This window comes from Mauremys reevesii, linkage group 8, assembly GCF_016161935.1.
Source record: "Mauremys reevesii isolate NIE-2019 linkage group 8, ASM1616193v1, whole genome shotgun sequence".
Lineage (NCBI taxonomy): Eukaryota > Metazoa > Chordata > Testudines > Geoemydidae > Mauremys > Mauremys reevesii.
The window spans coordinates 78,022,131-78,047,546 of NC_052630.1; the positions used below are offsets into that span (position 1 = coordinate 78,022,131).

A 25,416-nucleotide genomic window follows, 5' to 3' on the forward strand; every position below is an offset into this window, starting at 1 on the left:
CATGAGAGCAGAGAATTCCAGCTTAAAATCCGGTGGGACATGGTCTGAGAATTTACACATTGCATCCCAAGACTTGAAGTTGTATCAGCTAAGGATCACCTGCTGGTTTGCAATCCAAAGCTGAAGCCTCCCAGTGGAGTATATCCTCCTCCCGAAGAGGTCCAGCTTCTTTGTGTCCTTAGCTCGAGTGGTTTGTTGCCCTTGCCTTTTCCTTGCGTTAACAGCCACCACTACCAACGAGTCCGGCAGGGGGTGGGTAAACAAGTATTCGTAGCCCTTGGAGGGCATAAAGTACTTTCTCTCGACCCACTTAGCTGTAGGAGCCAGAGAGGATGGTGTTTGCCACAGGGGTTTTGTGTTCCCCTGAATGGTCTTTATCAGGGGAAGGGCCACCCTGGTGGGTCCTGCCAGGGATAAAATGTCTATCACTGGGTCTGACACCTCAGTAACCTCCTCCATCTGTACCCCGAAGTTCTGAGCGACCCGCTTCAGAAGTTCAAGGTGGGCTCTGCTGTCGAGAAGAGGGACCCCGAGGATGTCCCTGCCACCACCTCATCTGGAGATGATGAGGAGGAGTCCGGAATATGGGAGGGACTCTCCTGCCCATCTGGCTCCTCAAAACGCTGTGGCTCCACCCCCAAGTCAGAGTCCGCTTCAGTGCTGGCCCTGGTACTGGTCGTGGTACCATCCGTGATACTAATTATAGTTACAGTGCCAGGTCTGTTGTTGGTGCTAGGCGCAGTACCAATTGTGGCGCTGGCAGTGGTGGCTAATGCCCGGGAGAAATCCCTGCCCCTGAACAGAAAAGGAGCGTACCGAGGTGGACCCCTGGGACTGGTGGTAAGCCCACGGGGTCCAGAAGGGCCACTGGGTCAGCATCTGAGCTGGTACCTGCCATTGTGGTGGCCATGGTACCGGGGGAATGGTTTGGGTCATCCCAGCTGACTGGGAGTGCCGGTGGTTATGGGGCCCATCACTGCTAGGGTTCGGTGCTAGGGTCCCAGAGTCAACGGTGCCGACTGTTGAACTGGAGGGGCGGTACGGTCTTGCACTGGTCTCCCTCCCTTGGGCTCACGTTCCTGTGTGTGGGAAGGGGAGAGCCCCCTATCAGTCTTCCTGTGCTGCTTCTTCGGGACAGCAGACTGTGAGCGGTGCCAAGATTAATCCTGCGCCATGCTCGGCGTAAGGGAATGCCGGTGCCGAGGGTCTCTGCTCCCAGAGTCCTTCCTCGGCACCTCCTGGACCAAAGCCAGCGTGCGGCGCACCAACACTTTTGGAGCCCGGTGCCGTGTCCACAGAGCTCGACTCAGACTGAGGGAAGAGAGCTGCTTCCATTAGCAGCAACTTTAGTCTGTGATCCCTCTCCTTCTTTGTGCGGGGGCGAAAGCTCCTACAGATCTTGCACCTGTCTGCTTGATGGGACTCCCCCAAGCACTTTAGACAAGCCAAGTGCAGGTCGGCCTTTGGGATAGGCTTCTGGCAAACTCCACATGGCTTAAACCCCTGGGTCCAAGGCATGGCCCGGGAGAGGAACGGAGAAGCGGGGGAGGGAAACACCCCCCAATACCCCAAGTCCAGTCTAACTACAACAATTCTTAAAACTATCTTTAACTATTTACAGAACATATGCTAGAGGATCACTCACTGAAGATGAGAGATGAAACAGTCCAACGACTGTCACTGACGGTAAGAAGGAACTGGAGAAGCGGTGGATTGGCAGGGCCCTATATGCGGCGCCATGAAGGCGCGACTCCAGGGGGCTCCAGAGCTGACCCAATGGGTGCTGTTGGGGGGAAAAAACCTTCTGACGAACCGTGCACGCAGCATGCACACACTTAACTGGGATTGATATGAGCAAACACTCAAAGAAGAACAAACACTTCATGCCATGAAACTGCTTCCATGAAGAACAGGAATACTTATATACATGGAATCTGAATAGGTTCATAACAGTTGAAAAGAAAAGACACAGAGAAGCATGAAATTAATCTATGGAACTGACAATCGCCATCAATGGAAACAGTAGTGTCTTTACCCTGTCTAGTTCCAGTGTAAACTTCTGATCCCATGACTGATTGGAAATAGGCTTCCAGCTAGTTTGACCAACCACAGTGTTGTCCAGCTTCAATACAGCACAGATTTCATCTGTAAGTAAGTTACACAAACTCAGCTTAAAGGTATAAGAGGATTTTCCACAAAAACAAAAAAAACTTCAGTGTTAATGCCTTACTAAAAAATACCATTATGCCCACATGTACCAATTACATTTAGGATTAAGAATTTTTGATCCATCAACATATCAAATGAAGAACTAGACCATTTTTAAGTTTGAAATCCATTTCTCAGTTATACAAGTCACAAATACAAAAATGCACTTCTCTCAAAAACGTGGGTATGTGGTTGGTAAATCTGATGAAGTTTTGAATTCTCTTACTCTCTTCTCTTCCATCATTCATCCTGTACAGTAGCAACAGCCCCACCAAGAACCTCTTTTAACACTTTGGTAACATTTAAAACAATGTCAATTTTTGTTTTACTGCCATCTTTCTTCCTGAGCAATATGCTTAACAGGACAGGAAGTTATTGCTTGAGGTTTAGTTGTAATAAAGGTACAGTCACTGAGCAGGTTTTATACTGCAGGTCTTTTTTAAACAAACAATTAACTTTTTCTGAGCATTTCAATTAGACTGTTTAAAAAATAAAAAGAATACTAAACTGGACAAATCATCTGTTTTCAAAAGGTTTCGACTACTACCACTTTTACTTTTGCTTGTTCTGCTCATGAAAGACGATCTGGCTTCACTTGGACTCCAGCCAGGTAGAGTAATTGACGCAGCTTTTGATCGACCAGGGACGTTTTCCAGAATATCTTGGCAACCCATGAGCCTTACTTCTAAAGTACCTGAAACAAGATAAAAACAATTGCTATTTGTACACAGTGCAATGATTAGTGAATGTTTTCATATTAGAACCTCACATTCTGAGTTATTCACAGAGGTTACTGAGTAATAGAATTTACGGATATTTGCTTCAGATAAGTGATGAGAGACTCAAGTTAGATAGTACTGTTAATTTATTGGAAGGAAATCCACTGAAATTAAAAACATTAAGATTAAACAATTATGGAATCAAACATCAGCAGGGGTTACAATTCAGTGGTATAGCACAAAGCAATTTAAAAAATCTATTTGGTTATGCTTACATGTAAAGATCTTAATTCTTAATATTTAAGCAAAAGAAAATGAACAGAACTGATAACTACACATCAGTAGGGAAGAAGATAAATTGTCAATTGAAATGTAAAGAAAAGGCAATTTTCTCACAAATGACAGCTGTGTTAATATTCAATTTATGGAACAGATACAATGATGTCTACTATACACTAGCAAGCATTCTTCAATAAAATGTGATAAGAAGCAACACTAGAAAGTAAATAATTTATTTTCTGAATGAGGGCACATGTATTGAAGAAAAAAACCTCCAGGAAACCCGAATACTTATTATGTTGAGTATGAAAGCATTAAGTTATGAAAATACTGAGATGCTTACCTATGTACAGCAATTAAAGAGATACTGTCATGTCATATTTGACCCAAAATTCAGGTAATTAAAAATAATCTTTTATAAAACCCAACAGCAATGAAAACTTTTGAATGTTTTTAAAATATAAAGCTTTTAACAAGGTTTCTAGATAGCATTATAATGCTATTTTTGTAACCCAAATATTGCAGCATTGTGCTAATGCAAAAAGGGAAACTGACTTTAAATAGACTGGCAACTCCATTTTATTTCCCAAGTTGTTAAAAATACAAATAAGTACGTAGATCAATGGTGAAAGCTAAATTAGATTTTTTGAGTTTTCAATTTAATAAGAAAATTTAAAATTAATACTCTGTTGAAGGGACAATCTCAGCTTACTAAAAATCATATAACTAAAATAAAGTTAAAGAGAACACCAACGTGCTTTTTTTTTTTTAAGTGACTAATGATACTACTAGTTTGTTGAAGAAACATTAAGAAATCTAATTTTGTTCCTGCACACTGAACTCACGAGTTAAATATATGCATAATTTAAAATCTCTTGATCTTTTGTAACTTAAACATATCTGGATTTGCTGAAGAACACGGTCTTTTACACAGTGGGTATGAGGCTTTCAGGCTACTTCCCAATCCCTACCCTCTCTGCAGCAACATGATAATGTCTGAATTAACACTACATCCAATGGACAACCAAGAAGAGTTAGAATTTCTGGAGTTAGAAATTTTCGTATTGATGCAATCAAATTCATTTAAAACTTGTGGGCAAACAGACTTTGGCCAGCAGGACCATCTTGATTATTTAGTCTGACCTCTTGCACATTGCAGGCCACAGAACCTCCTTCACCCACTCTTGTAATAGACCCATAACCTCTTGCTGAGTTACTGAAGTCCTCAAATCATGATTTAAAGACTTCAAGTTACAAATAATCCATTATTTACTCTAGTTTAAACCTGCACGTGACCCATGCCTCCTGCTGCAGAGGAAGGCAAAAACCTCCCACAATCTTGGGCAATCTGACTCGGGGGAAATTCCTTCCCAATCCAAAACATGGTGGTCAGTTAGACCCTGAGCATTTTGGCAAGACCCAAACAGCCAGACATCTGAGAAATAATTCTCTGTAGATGGAGAGGGCTCTGAGTTACTAGATTCCCATCACTAGCCTTTTGGGGATATTTATTACTAGCACTCCCAGATCAATTATGTGTCCCATCCCCTCCAAAACGTTATCAAACTCAGTCTTGAAGCCAGTTAGGTTTTTTGCCCCCTACTGCTCCACCTGAAAGACAACACTAGGTGCTCAGGATATTTCTTCAAAGGCCTAAAATGTGGACAGATTTTAATGTGTCTGATGACATGAAAGTCTTCAGCATTTAATATATTTCATGTAATAAAAGCACTTTTCCTTTAAATGAAGATTTAGATTCTTTTCTTGCAGTGTATCAAGGGACGTCACCAACTAATAAGTATATTAGCCTGAAAAGCCATTAACTATATTTGAATTATACTAGTCTTCAGAGGCGCTGGAACTAGGGGTGCTGGGGCTCCCCCTGGCTTGAAGTAGTTTTCATTATATACAGGGCTTATAGTTTGGGTTCAATGGCTCTCATTACCCCCACTATACAAATTGTTCCAGCACCCCTGCTAGTCTGCAGTCCTCCACCTGCAGCTGCCATGTAATGAGCGCAGTGTGGTATTCGGTAAGCATCAGTGTGTAAGGACATTGCTTTATTCTGTGTCAGTTCCAAATGGCTGTGCATAGTAAGATCTTCACAGCACCCGGCTCAGACTCTTTCTGGGAAGCTCAGCCCTTAAAGGCACAGTCCTCAATGCCACAGGCAGCTAGTGGTACTTGTCTCATCCTCAACCAAATGATAGCAACAAGCCAGTGATGTCACATCTTCTCTGAGGCTGACATCACTGTCTGGGAGCAATAAACCCCAATTAACCGAGCCATGTTGTTTGGAATCATTTTTGATTATTCAGGGAATTAATATATACCCTACTCAGGAGTCTGTTCCAGTTGAGAGCAAAATAGATGCATGATTATTTGCAGCACTAATGCGATAGTTCAGTTTAAAAAAATCCCAAAAAGTAACCAATGTCCTTTGCTGCACTTCAGTGTGTCTTGCATTTTTTTTAAATTCACTTTGTCAAGACTGCAAGATAATTAATGAAACTATCAGTAAGAAATATTTAAAGATTAACTATTTTGCCACCTGTCTTGATATAAGATTATAATTTAAGAGAAAGAAAAAATGGTTTAAAAGCAAGAGTCAGGACATAAAGTCTATGAGTCTATATCCAGGGACACTGAAATCCTCAGTGCTCCAGTAAAAATCCCTAGTGAAATCACATTGATTTGGAGAAAGACTGTGCTGAATCTGTAAAAACACCACAGAGATAGCCAGAGGGATTTGCAGAACTTTGTATCTCCGCTTTTTGTCCAGTTGTTAAGTTTCTTATTTGATCTAAACGCAAGACAAGAAGAATCATTCCAAGTTATTAACATTAGTGCATGCAAAAAAAAGTTTGTGTTTTATTAATTTTTTAAAAATTAAACTCATAAGGCCAAACTCTGCCCTCAGATATACACATTTAGCCCCTGTGTTGCAAAGACAGAATTTGACTTCCTGTATTTGGGGGGGGGGGGGAGTGGGGGTTAAACTTCCTCTGTTACAGTTCAGTTTAGCAATTAAAGATAAAGTCATGTAGGGGAAAACAAAGGAAAACAGCTCAATTAGTACTTCTAATTTGGTAGTTTATTTAATAATTCAATAAACTCAACATATCTGAATACAGTTTTATTCAACACCTGCTTTAAGTAAACAAAGTAAAATCTGGAGGGATGTAGTTGAGATCTTCATTAAAAACATACCAAATCTCTTGAAAACTTCTTTCCTTTATGAGGTTCCACAATTCAAGACAAACAGCATCTCTGAGACATTGACTGATTATATAGTCCCGACTTTCATAACCCACTATGAAGACATTTAGTCTTGTGAATACTAACACTTAATTCCTCATAGCTATTTTAATCTCGGAAAGCCATTAGCACAAATAAATAGAGAGCTTAATATTTTTGTGCATTTCCGTTAGGGAATAATTTGAAAATTTATCTACTTTATAAATATAGTTTTATTTTATTTTTTTAAACATAAATCTTGCATTCCAGGGAGCTACTGAGACCCAGTGGATAAGGTATGGGGCTGGGAGAAGACCTGGATTCTAATCCCAGTTCTTTCACTGACTTGGTATGTGACCTAGGCAACTCAGTTAACTCCTCAGCACCTCAGTTTCCCCATCTGTAAAATGGTGATAATCATACTTATTCACCTTTATAATGCACTTGATAATCTAAAGATGAAAAGTGCTAGTATTATTCTAGAGAGACCTACTTAAGGACCAGAACATTTCTTTTTTTAATTGAACTTTGTATATATCAAATATATTTAAGGAACCTCAATTCTATCAGCCACTACAAACACTAAAGCAGTGGTTCTCAAACTTTTGAACTGGTGACCCCTTTCACACAACAAGCCTCTGAGTGAGCCACCCCCCTTATAAATTAAAAATACTTTATATATTTAACACCATTATAAATGCTGTAGGCAAAGAAGGGTTTGGGGTGGAGGCTGACAGCTCGCGACCCCCACCCATGTAACAACCTCACAACCCCCTGAGGGGTCCCAACACCCAGTCTGAGAACCCCTGCACTAAGGCCTTTATATTTATATACAAATTATGTAACATATTTACTAAATCTAGCTTAACATTTTATTGTGTGCATTTTGGTCATATATCCTACAACTATTTTGTTTAAAAAAGCATGTAAGAATGAGATATTTCCACATACTTTTACAGACAATATAGAATAATGTGTGTATGTATCACAAGTAAGTTTAATCGAAATGAGTAATAAATTATACAAAACCACATACCTGTTAAAGCTGCTGGTTTGGATAGTGTACTATACTGGTTCTGTGTAGATATTATACTTTGACGTGGACTTAGTGTTGGTGAAGAGACCAATGAAAGCTCCTCTATAATAATACTGCTTTTGGGATGGTTTTTAGGAAGTTCATTCAGTCTTTGTTCTAATGAATACTTTAAGAGGTCCAGCTTCTGGCTTGATTCATTAAATCTTGCTTGAGCCTTGTTTGATATAAATTAAAAAAAGATTTTTAGAACAATCCACATTCTTCAAACATAGTATTTAAAATCAAATGTCATAAACTACATTAAAAAGTTACTTCTGAAAGTGCTTTTCTGTCGGTAACTTTTCCAGAGCCAAGCAATTTCATCACGTTCTTTGCACCTTCTGCTACTGCATACTCTATCCTAAAATGATGCCGCAGTTCTTCCATTCGAAGCTCAAGAGGGCTTATCACAGGTTTTGCTACAAATAAACAAACATTTAATCTTCACTGAATACCATCTATTACTTTTGTTCTCAATATTTAGCAATAAAAAATAATCTAACAGACGCAAAATTTAACAGTATAGGAAAAATAGAAGCAGCTTTGTTAGACTGTAAAAGAGAAGCAGATCATATCCACATGTTATAGAAGCAATAATGAAATTCAAAGTGTTGCATTTAAAGAATCATGTTCTGGGCTTGATAAACCCACTAGACTGATACTAACCAAAGAACTAAACTTACTAACTAGAGGATATCAAAGACAGTGGTCCTTCGCAGGGAATTTAAGGGACAATGCCCTTGCAAAAAGCCCAGTCTCCCACATAGCCCCCTACCTACTGGAAAGAGTAAGGTTTTGAGTTTTTCTTCTAGATTTCTGCCTCTGAACCCAAATTGGAGACTTCATCTTTCATATCAGTCTCTGACATGATGTCTGATCAGTTTGAAGCTCTGTTGCCCTATTCCACACCACACCCCAGCTCTTGTGGCTGCTGCAAGAATGGGAGATGAGTGAGGTCTTAAACCATACCTTTCCCAAATTGTTTTTGGTCAGTAACTCTAGTGACTCCTTCTGCTGGTGCTCAGATTTCCCAAGCAGCAGCAGATCATTTCTTGACAGTTTCACTACTGCCTCTAGAGTTCAGAATAGTAAGAGCGAACATGACCAGTGTTATTGACGTATGCAGTGTTGTTGTAGCAGTATCAGTCCCAGGATATAAGAGAGACAAGATAGGTTAGGTAATATCCTGAAGAAGAGCTATATACTCAAAAGCTTGTCTCCCTCACTAACAGAAGTTGGTCCAATAAAATATATCACCGTACCCACCTTGTCTCTTAGTGTTACTGATACCTTCTAGCACTGTTTGGCAAAGCTAGGAGCAGCAGTGGAGACACTGCAGTCCTGTCTGCATACTCATGAAGATAACACTGCATTGGTTTAAATTTGGTAGGTTCTCTTTGCAACCATAAGATTTAGAAATGTAGTTTGACAACATTTATGACACTTCCCGGTAAAAAGACTTCCCACTTATTAGCAAATGGCTATTTCAAACCCTGATGATCAGGCAATTTCAATAATTCACAAGATATATATGTACAAGATTTAAAAATAAGAGATATGACCACTATGGTCATAATTTTACAGCATCATATTATGATAGTTCAGGGCTTTTAACGTATCTGTAAAAATTCTCTGTAGACTGAAAAATAGCAGACAGGTTCTCACAGCCTGCAAGGGAACTTTCCAAAAAAACACACCACTAAATTCTGAAATGTAGTGTTTGAGCAATGAAAAGATTTGGTTTGAGACAATTTCGTGCTTTGGTTTGTAAAAACTCATCATTTCTTCCCTGGCCTAAAATTGCCAGATGTGGGCCCAAATCCTATTTGCCTTACTCTCTTAACTGTTCCCATTAGAACTAACAGTCCTGGACTATCCACATGAGTTAGGTGGGCAGAATTTGGACCTTAATCTAAACTGAACTTCTTTTAAAAAATTAAAAGTCTTAAAATTTCAAATAGCTAAACACAGCAGCTATTTTCTCCAGAGCAGGAAGGGGGAGGGGGGGAAGCAAGAGCATATGAAATATATTAAAGGAAAAGCCAAAATGGAAAGGCCAACGTGTGAAAAGAGTAATACAAAGCAAACCATAAATAAGGGAAAGCACTTTTTCTTTAGAAAAATCACATTCAGGTTTGAATATGTAGTGTGGCATCTCTATTGTTCTGTACTATTTAAATTCACTAAAAACAAAGCCTGTCTTCTATCTGACCTCCTCATCCGCCAAGGTTTTCTTGCAGTCATAAATGCATATTAGTTCATCCCTATGTAAAATTCTAACATTAGTAAGCACATTTCTGTCTTCTCTACTTCATCACCATTATCAAAAGCCAATTCATTGGTCTGGACTGCCTGAAGAATCTGCATCCTTATGACTTCTATTTTTGTCTTGCTGTCCTGGAGCATCTGTTGAGCTGTAGCAAGAAGTTTTCGATCCTATTAAAAAAAGAGGGAAGTTTTAAAATGTAAACACCCAGGATGACAAAGGGGTGAAGAAGAAACTCAGTTAGGAGCAGCTGATATTTATTCCCAAATCATGAAACATTTAAAGTTTGCAAAGTAGATCACTAGGGCTTCCTATCAAATTCACAGTCCATTTTGGTCACTTTCATGGACAGAGTGTTTTAAAATTGGTCAATTTCATGTTTTCAGATGTTTACACCTGAAATTTCAATGTTGTAACCCTGGGGGGTCTCAACCCAACAGGGGGCCATGGGTGTGGGGGTCACAAAGCTATTGTAGAGAGTGGTCACGGTAATGCCACCCTCACTTCTTTTCTGCTTTCAGAGCTGGAGGAGGTTCCCAGAGGTGGAGGTGGGTCTGATCTTCACCGTGAGTAGCCATGAAGGGGAAGAGGAAGTCCTGTCCCTCCCCAGCCCAAGGCGGCCTAGTAGCTGGAGCCGGTGAACAGTAGGAGACCCTGGCTGGGGTGTCCCCAGCCCTGTTGCTCTCCCTCCCTCCAATTGCTAAATTTCACAGGGAAGGTCTGATTTCATGGTCCGTGACATATTTTTCATGACTGTGAATTTGGTAGGGCCCTAAAGATCACATAACACAGCAGATCAATTCACCAAACTAGTCTAGGATATTAATGGAAAATAAGCTAGAGTGGAGGTATATTTTTAGTTCATGAAAACACCTCAAGCCATTCTATTGGAAATAATCTGGATAAATGTGACATTGTCTAGGAACATCAGACCTTGTAAGATCATAGTTCTATCTACTTTGCTGACCTGTTTTTACCTTATTGCTCTGATTTTCTCCCATGCCCTTATGGCTACAGATTTCTATTTTACTACTGGTAACAATTCTACACATGGATGTCCTCCACATTTTTTCTTATGGTACACACCTAAACCACTCTCACTTTAATTTAGCATGGGCAGCTAGTGACACTCAGCTTTGGCCTGGCAGCCCCCCCCCGTCTCAAAGGGCTGCCGGGCCAAGTTTCAGTGAGTGGTATTGCGACCCAGTGTATGGGATTGCAGTGTCACTCAGGTTTGGGGGCCCAGGGAAAACTTCCCCTTTGCCCCCCACTCTGGGTGGCCCTACTCCCACCAGTGGTATGCACTGTGCACAACATGCATACAGCTGTGGGCACCCCGGCTCCTACATGAGAGAAGATGCAGATGGATCCATGGTAAAAAACATCATGCACTTTTAACAGAAATGTACAAACCCAGCCTCAGAGTCAGAGCTGAGTACTTGTTGCAACATCTGTTGTGCTTAGATCTTTTAATGCCTGAGTCTCCGTGAATGCAGAACTTTTCAAAGCACCCATATCAGTCCTGAAGGGGTTAAGGTGGTCCAGAAGTGGCCAAGTAACCTTCATAGTTGCATGTAGAGGGAGGCCCAGAGATTCATAAATTACTAATTGCTGATCAAGCCCAGCTAGGGGAGAACTAGGTAAGGAATACAAAGAGGAAATTTGAAGTAGCAGGGGCTGCAAGGGGAGATTCTGCAGTCACTTGCTGGGAGCAGAGAGGTGGGGAGAAGGAAAACCAGGGGGACAATAAGCCTTGAGATCCTAGCCCTGGAAGAAGGGCCAACCCCAGAGGAGTTGTGAAGAAGGAAAACCTAAGAAGGCAGCGTAGGAAGAAGTCCAGGGAAATAGCATCAAGGAAGGAGACTGTGCGGACCTTGGCAGCTGCTGATTATAAGGTCCCTGGGCTGGAACCTAGTGTTGAGGGAAGGTCTGGATTCTACTACAAGCAGGGGCGGCTCTAGGAATTGCGCCACCCCAAGCAGGGCGGCACGCTGCGGGGGGCGCTCTGGCGGTCGCCGGTCCCGCGGCTCCGGTGGACCTCCTGCAGACGTGCCTGCAGAGGGTCCGCTGGTCCCGCGGCTCCGGTGGACCTCCCGCAGGCACGCCTGCAGATGCTCCACCGCAGCCACGGGACCAGCGGACCCTCCGCAGGCATGTCTGCGGCAGGTCCACCGGAGCTGCGGGACCAGCAGACCCTCCACAGGCACGTCTGCGGGTGGTCCACCGGAGCCACCTGCCGCCCTCCCGCGGCACGCCGCCCCAAGCGCGCGCTTGGGTCTGGAGCTGGCCCTGACTACAAGCCACTAGCAGGACTGTTGGAGGCACCATCCTGACAGCTGATCCAGTGAGACTTTCATACCCCAGAAAGGGAGACCATATAGGGACCCAGCAGGAGGGCTGAGTGCAAAGAGGGAACACTGAAAGTTACAGGAAGAGAGACCACCACAGTGACTAACTACTGGTAGAAAGTTGCTATGCCAGATTTGTCCAGGAGGTGGCGCTCTTGTGGTGATCAGAAACTCCTAATGCAGTCCCAGGGTCCAGACAGACTGACATACATATGCTACTCTGACAGTCAGAGCCTTTTTCAACAAAGCCTGTGATGAAGAGCTGTCTTGGTACCAGGAATTATGATGGTCGCTGTATGTGAGGTTCAGTCATGTGATCTCACCGGGGATTAATTTCCCAGAACCCCATGGAAAGGAGATAAGCATTTCAGAAGGACACTGTGCTCTAGCAAAAAGAACAAAGAGTACACGTGAATCTTAGAGACTAACAAATTTATTTAAGCATAAGCTTTCATGGGCTAAAACCCATTTCATCCGTGCATTTTAGCCCATGAAAGCTTATGCTCAAATAAATTTGTTAGTCTCTAAGGTGCCACAAGTACTCCTCATTCTTTTTGCTGATACAGACTAACACGGCTAACACTCGGAAACCTGTGCTCTAGCAATAAGTTACAACAGATATGTTACTGGTGCACACAGGGTTGGTGGTTTTCCCAATGTGTTGGTGTGTCTTATTACTATTAGAAAATTGCTTTTTAACATTAAAAACAAAGGACAGGGGTTTGGTGGGAGGCCCTTAGTTGTGTTTACTAACTAGAAATGCTAAGCAATCAGGCGGGAAAAACAGTAACAGAAAATGTGGACATGGTAGAAGTGCTAAATGACTTTTTTGTTTCAGTTTTCACCAAAAAGTTTAGTAGCAATTGGACGTCTAAGATAGTGAATGCCAGTGAAAATGAGGTAAGATCAACGGCTAATATAGGGAAAGAACAAGTTAGACATCTTCAAGTCACCAGGGCCTGATGAAATACATCTTATTACACTCAAGGAGCTGACTGAGGAGATATAATTGCGAATGGCTCATATCTTTGAACACTCCTGGAAGATCGGAGAGATTCCAGGGGACTGAAAAAAGGGCAAATATAGTGCCACTCTATAAAAAGGGGAATAAGGACAACCCGGGAAATTATAGACCAGTCAGCTTAACTTCAGTACCTGGAAAGATAATGGAGTAAATAATTAAGCAATTAATTTGCCATCACCTAAGATAATAAGATAAAAATCTTAGCTTTCTAATAGCAAACTAATAGCTTTCTTTGACAGGGTAACAAGCCATGCAGATTGAGGGGAATGGCGGGGAGAAGCAGTAGATGTGGTATATCTTGACTTTAGTAAGGTTTCTGATACTATCTCGCATGACCTTCTCAAACAAATTAGGGAAATACAACCTTGATGGAGCTACTATAAAGTGGTTGCATAACTGGTTGGAAACCCATTCCCAAATAGTAATTAGTGGTTCACAGTCAAACTGGAAGGGCATATTGAGTGGGATCCCACAGGGATCAGTTCTGGGTCCGGTTCTGCTCACTATCTTCATTAGTGATTTAGATAATAGCATAGAGAGTACACTTATAAAGTTTGCGGATGATACTAAGCTGGGAGAGGTTGCAAGTGCTTTGAAGGACAGGATTAAAATTCAAAATCATCTGGACAAATGGGAGAAATGGTCTGCAGTAAATAGGATGAAATTCAACAAGGACAAATGCAAAGTACTCCACTTAGGAAGGAACAATCAGTTGCACACATACAAAATGGGAAATGACAGCCTAGGAAGGAATACTGCAGAAAATGATCTGGAGATCATAGTGGATCATAAGCTAAATATGATTCAACAGTTGCAAAAAAAGCCAAACATCATTCTGAGATGTATTAGCAGGAGTGTAGTAAGCAAGACACAAGAAGGAATTCTTCCACTCTACCTAACGCTGATTAGACCTCAACTGGAGTAGTGTGTCCAGTTTTGGGTGCCAAATTTCAGAAAAGATGTGAACAAATTGGAGGAAGTCCAGAGAAGAGCTACAGAAATGATTAAAGGTCTAGAAAACATGACCTATGAGGGAACATTGAAAAAATTGGGTTTGTTCAGTCTGGAGAAGAGAAGACTGAGGGGGAACATGACAACAGTTTTCAAGTACATAAAAGGTTGTTACAAGGAGGAGGAATAAAAATTGTTCTCCTTAACCTCTGAGGATAGGACAAGAAGCAATGGGCTTAAACTGCAGCAAGGGAGGTTTAGTTTGGACATTAGGAAAAACTTCCTAACTGTCATAGTAGTTAAGCACTGGAATAAATTGCCTAGGGATATTGTGGAATCTCTATCATTGGAAACTTTTAAGAGCAGGTTAGACAAACACCTGCCAGGTGGTCCTGCTTTGAGTGCAGGGGACTGGAGTAGAAGACCTATCGAGGTCCTTTGCAGTCCTATGATTCTTTCTGCTCAAACAGAACTGGAGTAAAATGAAAAGGATGATTTAGCCTGTATATTAAGCAGCTGGAGTGCCACAAACTGCTTTTCAAAGACCTGGTCGAATTTGCTAGTACTCCCCTCCCCATCAGAGCTCCCCACCCCCGCCATTCCAGCCGCATCACTTACAGATACGTGGGTTCTTTTACATTTTTTTTTATACCCTAACTGTTGTCCAGATTTTTATGCTTATAGATTAAAGCAGGTCAGCTGTTTTAGTCACTACTGAGCACTGTGCAGCAGATGAAATGAATATGTGGCATTTATTTTATATTTGTTGCAAAAACTGTTGGGGACAGTGCTTCAGAAGAAGTATCTTCCCTTTCCTAACCCAGCCACCATATATGAAACTAGACTGATTCAAACATTTATCAACTGGCAAGTAAAAGATTCAGTCACTGATTGTAACTGCCTGCTTCAGTTTAAAGGACCATGGGCTACCCCCTGCTCCCAGAATGCCACATGGGTACTGTGCACAAAGTCTTTTTCATGTGTACCCAATGATATGAATTGAAACAGGAAATGACTGTCTGTCTGTATACTATTACTGCGGCTTAGGTACTGAGCGCCAGCACACTGAGGCACACTCAACTCAGTGTGCCGCTAAACCCCTCCCCTCTATGTAGACAAGCCCAAAGTTTATCCTTCCTCTTTCCTTCTTGATTCAATCAGTCCACCAAATCCTCCCAACCCTGCTCAATTGAGGATAATTTCTGAGTAGCAGAACTAGAAGCTTTTAGAGATTTGGCATAAATATTGCATCTGAAGTCTAATACTTTTTATAGCTTGTCAAAAAATTCAAAATTTCCATGAAAAAAAATAGATGACAAATTTCAAAACAAAACCAAAATTCTAACTTTATTCTGCTTGTTGAAAAACAAGCATTCCATCGATTGATTTTTTCACTTTTTTTTTTAAATTTCTCCTACTTCTCTCTGCCCAGCCTCTATTCTACTGGAAAATGAGAGGAAAAGGAGAAAAGGCATAGAAAACTCCCCACAATCCAAAACGAAATAAAAATAGTTTTTGAAAAGCAAACAAAACGAATTACTTCAATTTGAAACAGAACAAAAATTTGTATTTAATATTTTTTCCTTATATATAAAATATTATATATATATATATATATATATATATATATATATATATATATATATATATATATTTGCAAAACATTTCACCTGCAATTTTACTGCATGAAAATGTATGCTTTTTAACACAAATAAAGTTGGTAAAAAAAATTGATCAACTATCATTTTTAGCCATTTAAGATAACGGATGCAAATATTTTAACTTTTGGCAGCACTATCATAACCAAAGAAATCTAATTTGGCTGATCATAATACATTAACAATGTCCAAAGTCATACCTTGGATATTCAAAGAACCCCATTAAAACAGCCTAAAAAAAAGTTTCCATCCTGCCTTGTGACTGTCAACATCTATGAGAGGCGACACTGGTGCATTTCTGATGATGATTAAGGCTAAGATTTTGTCATGGGTATTTTTACTAGAAGTCACAGACAGGTCACGGGCAATAAAGAAAAATTTATGAAAGCCTGGTGATATGTATCTGACTTTTTATTAAAAATATCCATGACAGGGATAGGGCTGGGCAGCTGTGGGGTGGCTGGGAGCTCTGGCAGGCTCTCACGGGGCTCAGATCTCCAGGGTCCCCCTCCATCTGCGGCTTGCAACTGCCGGGGGCCCCCCCGGGGCCCTGCCATCGTGGTGGCTGGGGAACTGCGGGGATGCCCTTGCCCTGCCGTGGTGGCCGGGGAGCTGCGAAGTAAACTCTCACCACCCATAGCGACTCAGAGCTTAGGCAGCAGGGGTACCTCACAGCTCCCTGCCACTGCAGGAGGTGGCAGGACCCTGCAGATCCCAGCCATGGGGGCTGAAGTCATGGAGGTCTTTGGAAGTCTTCCACAAACTCCCTGACAAAATCACAGCCTTAATGATGATCCATAAGGATCACCTGATTTAAAAAAAAAAGAGTACCTAAAGCTGAGCTAGGGAGATTGGTCACATGACCTCACAAGGATATAAATGACCTGGAAGTCAGGGTACATGAGCAGGTAGATGGCCAACAATCTAAGCTTATATGGACTCTGGTCAAAAGGTACACTTTTGGTACTTCTTCCAGCTGCCTTATCACTACTTCCTGTTCAATCTAGTAAGCCACAGGTGCATGACAGGCAGGTGTTTTGGATAAGGACCCCAAGTATTGGGCAGTTCTAATTGGAGATGTCATAAGAAACTCATACTGGATTCAACCCAGTAATACAGAGGTTCTCAAACTGTGGTGGTCTGTAAATAGTTCCTTCTAAGATGGCCGCACACAAGAGAATGAAGGGCCACCTGCCGAATTAGTGGAGCAGCACAGGTGTGGCTCCACTAATTAGGAGCCTAGACCCTGGAGAAGAGGCACATGTAAGGTGAGGTGGTGTGGCCTTGTGAGGAATAGAGGGTGGGTGAGAAAAGGGGGGGGGGGGATTTGGAATGTGCAGGGCTGCGGCAGCCAAAGAAATACGTATAAATAAATATTTCTGTGTTTGGTTTAAAAAAGCCTTGGTTAGATGACTCATCTAGAACTATGTACATCATAAAAATAATAATATGTGAGCCACAAAATTAAAGAGAACCCATTTAGTTTTCCTCCATACATTTTTCTTTGAACATCTTTTGATTCTACTGTATGTGTGTATTATATATAGAAATTCAGATCTATAATTTATTTAGCTCTGTTGTAAAATTTGTTAATGTCTGAAAGTTAGATTGTAAGACTATTACTATATAGAATATCAAGACATCTACAAAAAAACCCTTACATTTAAATAAGTTTTCTCTAGCTTTCTTCCAAGTGTTCCTCCACATTAAAGAAATTAGAGCGATCACCCCTTAAAAAGAACTAATACACTTTATATTTAGAAAGATTAATAGTAGATTCATAAAATCCTGATAGCTTCCCTATAAAATGGGAGGAAAAGACTGAAAGTTTGTCTTTGTATAAGAATCTGTTACTGTTGAATAAAACAGATGTATGCCTTTCATAGGCATATTTTGCAAAGACACATTCTGCTTGACTGGCATGAACATTAGAGCTCAAAAATCTTGGTCAAATCATTCTTTAGACCAATGGATTAAATGTACATAAGAGCAGCCATGCTGACTCAGACCAATAGTCCATCTAGCTCAGTATCCAATCTTCTGACAGAAGCTAGTGCCAGATGCTTCAGAGGGAAAGAACAAGGGAATTTCAAATGATCCATCCCTAAGTGTCCAGGCCCAGCTTCCTGCAGTCAGAGGTTTAGAGACCCACCAGAGCATGGGGTTACATCCCTGACAATCTTCGCTAATAGCCAGATAGACCAATCCTCCATTAACTTATCAAATTCTTTTTTGAACCCAATTATACTTCTGGCCTTCACAGAATCCCCTAGCAATAAGTTCCACAGGTAGACTGTGCATTATGTGAAGTACTTCCTTTTGTTTGTTTTAAACTTGCTGCCTATTAATTTCATTGGGTGACTCCTGGTTTGTGTGTTATGTGAAGGGGTAAATAATATTTCCCTGTTCACTTTCTTGATATGGTTGATGATTTTATAGATATCTATCAAATCCCTCTAGGCTGAACAATCCCAGTCTTTTTCTCTCTCCTCATGTGGAAGCTGTTCCATACCACTAATCATTTTTGTTGCTCTTCTCTGTACTTTTTCCAATTCTAATATATCTTGTTTTGAGATAGGGCAACCAGAACTGCATGCAGTATTCAAGGTGTGGGTGGGAGTTATACAGTGGCATTTTGATATTTTCTGTTTCATTATCTATCCCATTCTGAATAGCTCCCAACATAGGTAGTTTTTTTTGACTGCTGCTGCACATTGAGCAGATTTTTTCAGAGAACTATCCACAGTGACTCCAAGATCTCTTTCTTGAGTGGTAACAGCTAATTTAGAGCCCCATCATTTTATATATATAGTTGGGATTATGGTTTTCCAACATGCATTACTTTAATTTATTAACTCAATTTCATGTACCATTTTGTTGCCCAGTTACGCAGTTTTGTGAGATTCCTTTGTAACGCTTCACAGTCAGTTTTGGATTTAACTATCTTGAATAATTTTGCATCATCTGCAAATTTTGCCATCTCACCCTTCACCCCCTTTGCCTTATCATTTATAAATATGTTAAACAGAACAGGTTCCAGTATAGAGCCTTAGGGAACCCTGCTATTTACCTCTCTCCATTGCAAAAGCTGACCATTTATTCCTACCCTTTGTTTCCTATCTTTTAATCAGATACTGATCCATGAAGGATCTTCCCTCTTATCCCATGACTGCGTACTTTGCTTATCAGCCTTTGATGAGGGACCTTGTCAAACACTTTCTGAAAGTCCAAGTACACTGTATCCACTGGATTACCCTTGTCCACACACTTGTTGACTCCCTCAAAGTATTCTAATAGATTGGTGAGGCATGATTTCCCTTCATAAAAGCCGTAATACCCAGAATAAGCATCACAATACATCACACCATGCAGTGCACTACACAGCATGCCCTCTTTTCAAAGTGAATCATGCATAATCAAAGATTAATAGGTCCTAGATTTCATAAACTTGATTTATTATGTAGGTTGAAACCCATGGGGACAGAACTGATGAAAACTGAACTTCATTCGGTGGGATGAAACCACACTTCTGGAAGTGAAGAGTATAATATTAATTGTCTCTAAGTTCTACACTACTATGTAGTTTATTGAAATAAAAAATAGCACACTGTTCATATGTTCAAACTACATGATTTTTATATTTTTGGTTATTTCAGTGTTCTATAAGTATTCCAAAGCCTTACCTTTGAAGAGCCATTTGAATACATTTGTATCATATTCTCTGCTCCCTGCTTTACCTTCAGTTCTATATCCAATTGCTTTTTTAAGACCATCAATCTGTTGTTAGTAGAAAAACGAGGGTCACTGTTTGGAGTATCTGGTGTTCTGGGACACTCTGTGAATTAAAGAGAAGATGTAATTTTCATAACAAGCCAATTAAGCTTTTCTAATATACTTCAAACATAGTGTTTAACAAAGAGAAAGCTTTTTATTTAAATATTAAAATTGTGCAGAGATATTTTGAGACAATATTGCAAATATGCTTTAGTGTGAAAAACGCACAGTGATTCCTGCACATAGGCTAGTACACATGAATCACTGACTGGGGTGGTGAAAGGTACCCAGCTTTGTTTATTTGTCCCCATGGAGAATGTGTCTCTTCTAAGATGTCTAAAGTTTAGGTGCAAAGTGTAGTTTACCATTAAGCCTTCCCAAACTCTCCAACCCAACTTAAACTAGAAAAAGATGAAAGGTTCCTGGATGACCATATTCAATAGCGATTGGTGAGGTCTACAAACAGACACATCAAATGAAATAATGTTAGATATAATGTAATCATTGGGGACATGCCAGATGCACTTTACAGCAAGATGAAAGAACTGATAACATGAACTCTTCCTTACAGTATGTATATACCGCGATGATTGCTGATTCAAGGGAACTAATGGAATCACAGGTATCTGGATAATTAACTGAGCAGCCAGATTAATGAAAAATTATAACTTGGGAAAGGAGAATGATATATTCTTGCTTGGGAATGTTATTATTTTAGATCCCTATTCCTTTTTTAACAGAATTTGCTGCAGCTTTTACCAACCAAGTTATACTGTCATCAACAAGTTCCATGACTTGTCATCTACTTCCTCCTCTAAATAAGAAATATGTTAGTCATGTGTCCAAATTCCATCTCCTGGAGCACAAACTATTAATCTCTCTCCATTCTAAGAATCAGTGTTCACTTGATTATTTCCTATTGCTTAACCAGTTTTAATCCCCAGAAAGATTTTGTCCTTTAACTTGTGGCTAATAGGACCCCTAACCAAAGCTTTATGAAAAGCCAAGTAAATTACGTCCACCACATCATCTAAATTATTTTCTGTTTAAAAGAAATAAAATAGAGAGGCACTGAATTAGAGAAGCTATTCTGGTTTGTCCCTGGAAGGTTATACTTAACAGAGTGTTGTGATATTCTATTCTTATGTACATTTTCAATTACTTTCCTTGGAACTAAAATGAGACTCACTGATCAACTTCTTGCAAACTTCTCGTTTTTATATTTATTTATATACACATACAGAAAAAGAAAGAGGCCCTACATTAGCAACTTCTCAGTTCCAAATGCCATTTACTTTTTAGCATCTGCTATTTCACATTACTTCCGCAGAACTGTCTGATAAGTAGCATATACAGTAGTTTTGGAGATTTAATGCATTTGCTTTAAAGTCTACTGAATAATTTTTCTCTTACAGACTTCAATCTCTGTCAAGGCTGCTCTCAGATTTCCCATAACAACTGCTTTTGGTGCAGCAATTTTCTCAATTGTCTTCTGCACCACACTTTCCTCATTCAGGTACCTTCTAAAGTCTCACTTCATCCTTACTGTCCAAAAGCTCAGGTTAATAAAAATAATGTTGTAACAACATTTTTAAAATCACCAAAGATATTCCTTTTAGGTTTCCCAGGACATCCTGTCTTCTGGGTCTTAGCCCCGGCCTAAATGTAGAATCGCATTGGTATAATTTAAGTTTCTTTAAACTGTCTTTGTTAAACCAGTTCCAGACGCTGCTCTGAAACTATTTCTGTTTAAATAGTCTTATTTCAGATTAGTTTAAGATGACAGGAACAGGTTTAAGATAAACCTATCCCACATGCTTCCATCTCTTCCATGTTCCCTCTTTTTTTTTTTTTGGTCATTCCATTCAGCTAATCCTCACCTACCAATTTTCCTACTCAAAAATGTAAACAAAACCAATATCATAATCATAACCTGTGCAAGCCATCACAACATCTACTCTACTTGCATATTTTTTACATAGAATAATTACCAGTTACTCAATTAGCTCAAGTGGTAGAGTCCCCAACCTTTCTGATGACCCACGTAGAGTCATTATAGTTGCACATGATTAAGTTTGTTTTTACAGTTGCTTTTTAAAACACACTTAGGAAATTATGGAACCCTTCCCCTACATTAAAAGCATGTTACGGTTCCAGAGTAAAACACTCAAACGTTAAGAAATATCAGATTTAAGGTTACTTGTGCAACTGTAATTCAGTCACCTTGTGCATATGCATTATAACAGTCTTTAACAACATGATTCCTCCATAAGGTAGAACCAAAGTGACCCTTACATGGTCATCAGCAGGGTTGGGACCTTTAGGTCCACAACACAACACTCTATTTGAGCTTACTGAGTAACTTGTAGCAATAGTGGGCTGTTATCTTCAATGTGGATCAACTACTACAGGAGAAAAAAATCCATTTTGCTAGTGATTTTCACAGCTGTATACTAGATAGCAAAGAATGTTGAGACTCCAGAATCTTACATTCATTACCAGGTTTTGGAGGGGAGAGTTCTCTAATGGTTATAGACTTCTGCGCTTGTGCTCCTATTTTCCCATTCACTCTCCTCTTTCAACTCATATTCTCCTACCCTACCTAGCTCCTATTGTCCCCTGCCTAATCCTTCCCCGACTCCTTTGCATTTAAGTCAAGTTGCTTCCTCCTTGCTGCCCAAGTGCTAGCGGAGGGTCACTGAGAGCCCCCGCCTGATATCACATTGGCCCCCTAGAGCAGTGATATTCAAACTTTTTTTCTGGAGACCCAGTTGAAGAAAATTGTTGATTCCTGTGACTCAACGGAGAGGAAGATGAGGGGTTTGGGGTATGGGAGGGGCTCAGGGCTAGGACAGAGTTGGGGTGCAGAGTTGAGGGCTGTGAGGTGGGGCCAGGAATGAGGGGTTCAGGATGTGGGAGGGGGTCAGGGCTCTGGGCTGGGGATGAGGGGTTTCGGGTGCAGGAAGCAGCTCAGGGCGGCTCCCAGGCAGCAGCACAGCGGGGGTTCAGAGGCAGGCTTTCTGCCTCTCCTGGCACTACAGACCGTGCTGCACCCCAGAAGCGGCCAGCAGCAGGTCTGGCTCCTAGGTGGAGGTGCGAAAGTGGCTCAGCACGACTGTTGCCCACAGGCAACCCCCCCCCCCCCAGCTCCCGTTGTCCGGGAACCAGCCAATGGGAGTGCAGAGCTGGTGCTCAGGGCGGGGGCAGTGCGCAGACCCCGTAGCCCCCCGCTTACGAGCCAGACCTTCTGCTGGCCGCTTCTGGGGCCCAGCATGGTATCAGAACAGGTAGGGACTAGCCTGCGTTAGCCGGGCAGCACCGCTGAAAGAACTTTTAATGGCCTGGTCGGCAGTGCTGACCAGAGCCGCTGCAACCCAGTCCCTTCCATTCTGCGACCCAATTCTGGGTTGTGACCCACAGTTTCAAAACCACTAATCTAGAGGAACAAAAGCAGGAAAATTTCTGCTTAGCCCCTGCAGGATAGAGCACATTCAGTTGCTCGGTGGGGATGGAGCATGCTCAGTGAAGACAATCCTCAGAGAACATACTGCCAGGGGTGCTGGAACAATTTGTATAGTGGGGGTGCTGAGAGCCATTGAACCAAATTCTAAATCCTGTATATGATAGAAACCACTTCAAGCCAGGGGGTGCGGCAGCACCCCTAAGACCCCATGGTCCTATGCATACTGCCTGCCTCCAACAGACCTTTACTGTGTATGTGTGAACTATAATTTTTCAGAAACTGACGACTTAACCAACTCAAATTTGGCTTTCATAGGAGAAGGCAAAAGGCACATCCCTAACACCAAGGCAAATGCTCTTGTAAATTCTGAGTCACTGCTCCCAAGCATGGAGGCATTAGATCAGGGGTCCCCAACGCAGTGCACACAGGTGCCATGGCACCCGCCGGGGCGTCTAAGTGCACCCACGTACTGGCCAGTGGACGAGCATCCACCGAAATGCCACCGACAAGCAGTGTCATCCAGAGGCGTCGCTGCTGAAATGCCACTCATTTTCGGCGGCGACGCCTCTGGATGACGCTGCTTGTCAGCAGCAACACCTATTCACGTTGCTGCTTGTTGGTGGCATTTTGGTGGATGCTCGTCCGCTGCCACGGTCCTCTGTGGCTTGTCCTCTGGCACCCGCCAGACGAAAAAGGTTGGGGACCACTGCATTAGATCTTCTCAAGGAAATGGCTGTTGGAATTAAACAAGAGCAAAACAATGTGTTTTTGAAAATACAATAGAAAACAATAGAACCATTTTTTGCTGAAATTCTTCCCTTCCCCCACCTCCAATAAAAAAAAGCAGGAAACACCCTGAAGCAGGCATCTAGCATAGAAAATTTCAGGTGAATGGTTAAAGTTTTAAAACAGGATCTTATAGTTGAAAGTGTTGGGCAACCTTAACTATAGGCACCACTACCAGCAATGCCTTTAATGTCCCTTCTCTCTGTATTGTCTGTTTAGGTTGTAAGTACTTTGGAGCAGGAGCTATCTCTCATTCTATATTTGTACAGTACCTAGCACAATGTGGCTCCAGTCTCAATTGGGGCCAGTCAGGCACTACCATAACACAAAACAAGAGTAATAAATTCATCCAGGTCATTTAAGCTTAAAATTAAACATGATCTTAAGTACTTTGCTAAACTGGTACAAAAGGAAGTATTTTGCAGGGGGAAGAACTATGTGTGAATAAAAGGTTCTCCAATTATTTAGCCACATTTGCTTGCACAATAATGAAAATGCAGGATTTAATTCGTATAATGCATCCTTTAATTCTTATACGAATGAAGCCCGTAATCTTACAGCAGATGTGGAGAGTTTTACTGTACTGTGGATTAACAGCCTTTCACCTATTGATGCCTAGATGAAGTTACAGTTTATTTAATGAATGAAGGAGTTTGGCTTTAAATACAGATTTTAGTGGATGTCTATCTGGTTCCCATAACTAGCATGATCATTTTTGCTCAGACTAGAAAACACAAGTGGTTTTTGGTTAAAACTACTGGGTACTGGCAGAGTTGAGTGGTAACACGTACATCAGTTGCTTGCGCTATATAATCTTTTTTAACAGTTTCAGTCTTTTGCTTTTGTGAGAGAGACTAATTCACCAAATTCACAAAACAAGTTAAAGGAAATATTTTAACTCACTGATGACCCATTTCTCACATTTTTAAAAAAGGACAGGGCTAAATTTGAATCATGGTAATTTTCAGTTTGAAATGTTTCTGTTCATAATATATGATCATGACCTTTATTTTTTACTCTTTGGACTTTTTTTTTTTTTTGGTAAAGTCTCTTCAGCTTGATTTGTACAGTACTTATTAGCAAACACGTTTTTTGCTTCTAAATCCTCACTTTGATGAACACTGCCACCCAAATTGCAGTCATTAGTGGAATAATTGAGCTCATCTCCTTCTGAAACTGTCATGCATTTCTGTGGGGATTCTTGCCTCGGATGCTAAGTGCATTATCTTTTCAACAAGCTCAGCATGACATCTGGGAACCCAGGTTGCTTTCTGAATTTGGTGTCCCAGATGGTACCACTGCATGCTGCTAAGCTATTCAATTAGAAGCAAGCACCCTTGGTAACTAGTTAACTTTAATCTTATTTTAAATTATTTAATTGTATTTTAGCTCCTTCAGTGTCATGACCAACAGAAGCTCCTGAGATGCACATTGCTGTGTTTTTACTACCAACAGCTCATACTAGGAGATCATATCAGTACTCTTTCCTTGAGCACACAGTAAGTTCAAAGGCAATGGAATGGATAAGAAAAATTGTTTCACATGGTTATCAGCAGTTTCAAAATGTATAATGCTTATTAATAAAAAGCTACAATAATCTTGTTTTGGTGGCTTTTCAATACTATGAG

General features: G+C 41.0%; 1 protein-coding gene across 6 annotated transcripts in view; it reads right to left on the minus strand.

Moving 5' to 3' along the window:
- PKN2 (protein kinase N2) overlaps positions 1 to 25,416 on the minus strand; it is a 130,949-nt gene that overhangs the window by 26,365 nt on the left and 79,168 nt on the right. For 5 of the 6 annotated variants that reach the window (XM_039484120.1, XM_039484124.1, XM_039484119.1 and 2 more), the window contains 6 exons: positions 19,449 to 19,600; positions 9,837 to 9,954; positions 7,792 to 7,937; positions 7,480 to 7,693; positions 2,717 to 2,902; positions 2,036 to 2,145 (listed from right to left, as the gene is read on the minus strand). In XM_039484120.1, coding sequence (XP_039340054.1) covers positions 2,036 to 2,145; positions 2,717 to 2,902; positions 7,480 to 7,693; positions 7,792 to 7,937; positions 9,837 to 9,954; positions 19,449 to 19,600 — 926 coding nt within the window. The remainder of the gene's footprint in view (positions 1 to 2,035; positions 2,146 to 2,716; positions 2,903 to 7,479; positions 7,694 to 7,791; positions 7,938 to 9,836; positions 9,955 to 19,448; positions 19,601 to 25,416) is intronic. The other variant, XM_039484122.1, reaches the window with a different exon arrangement.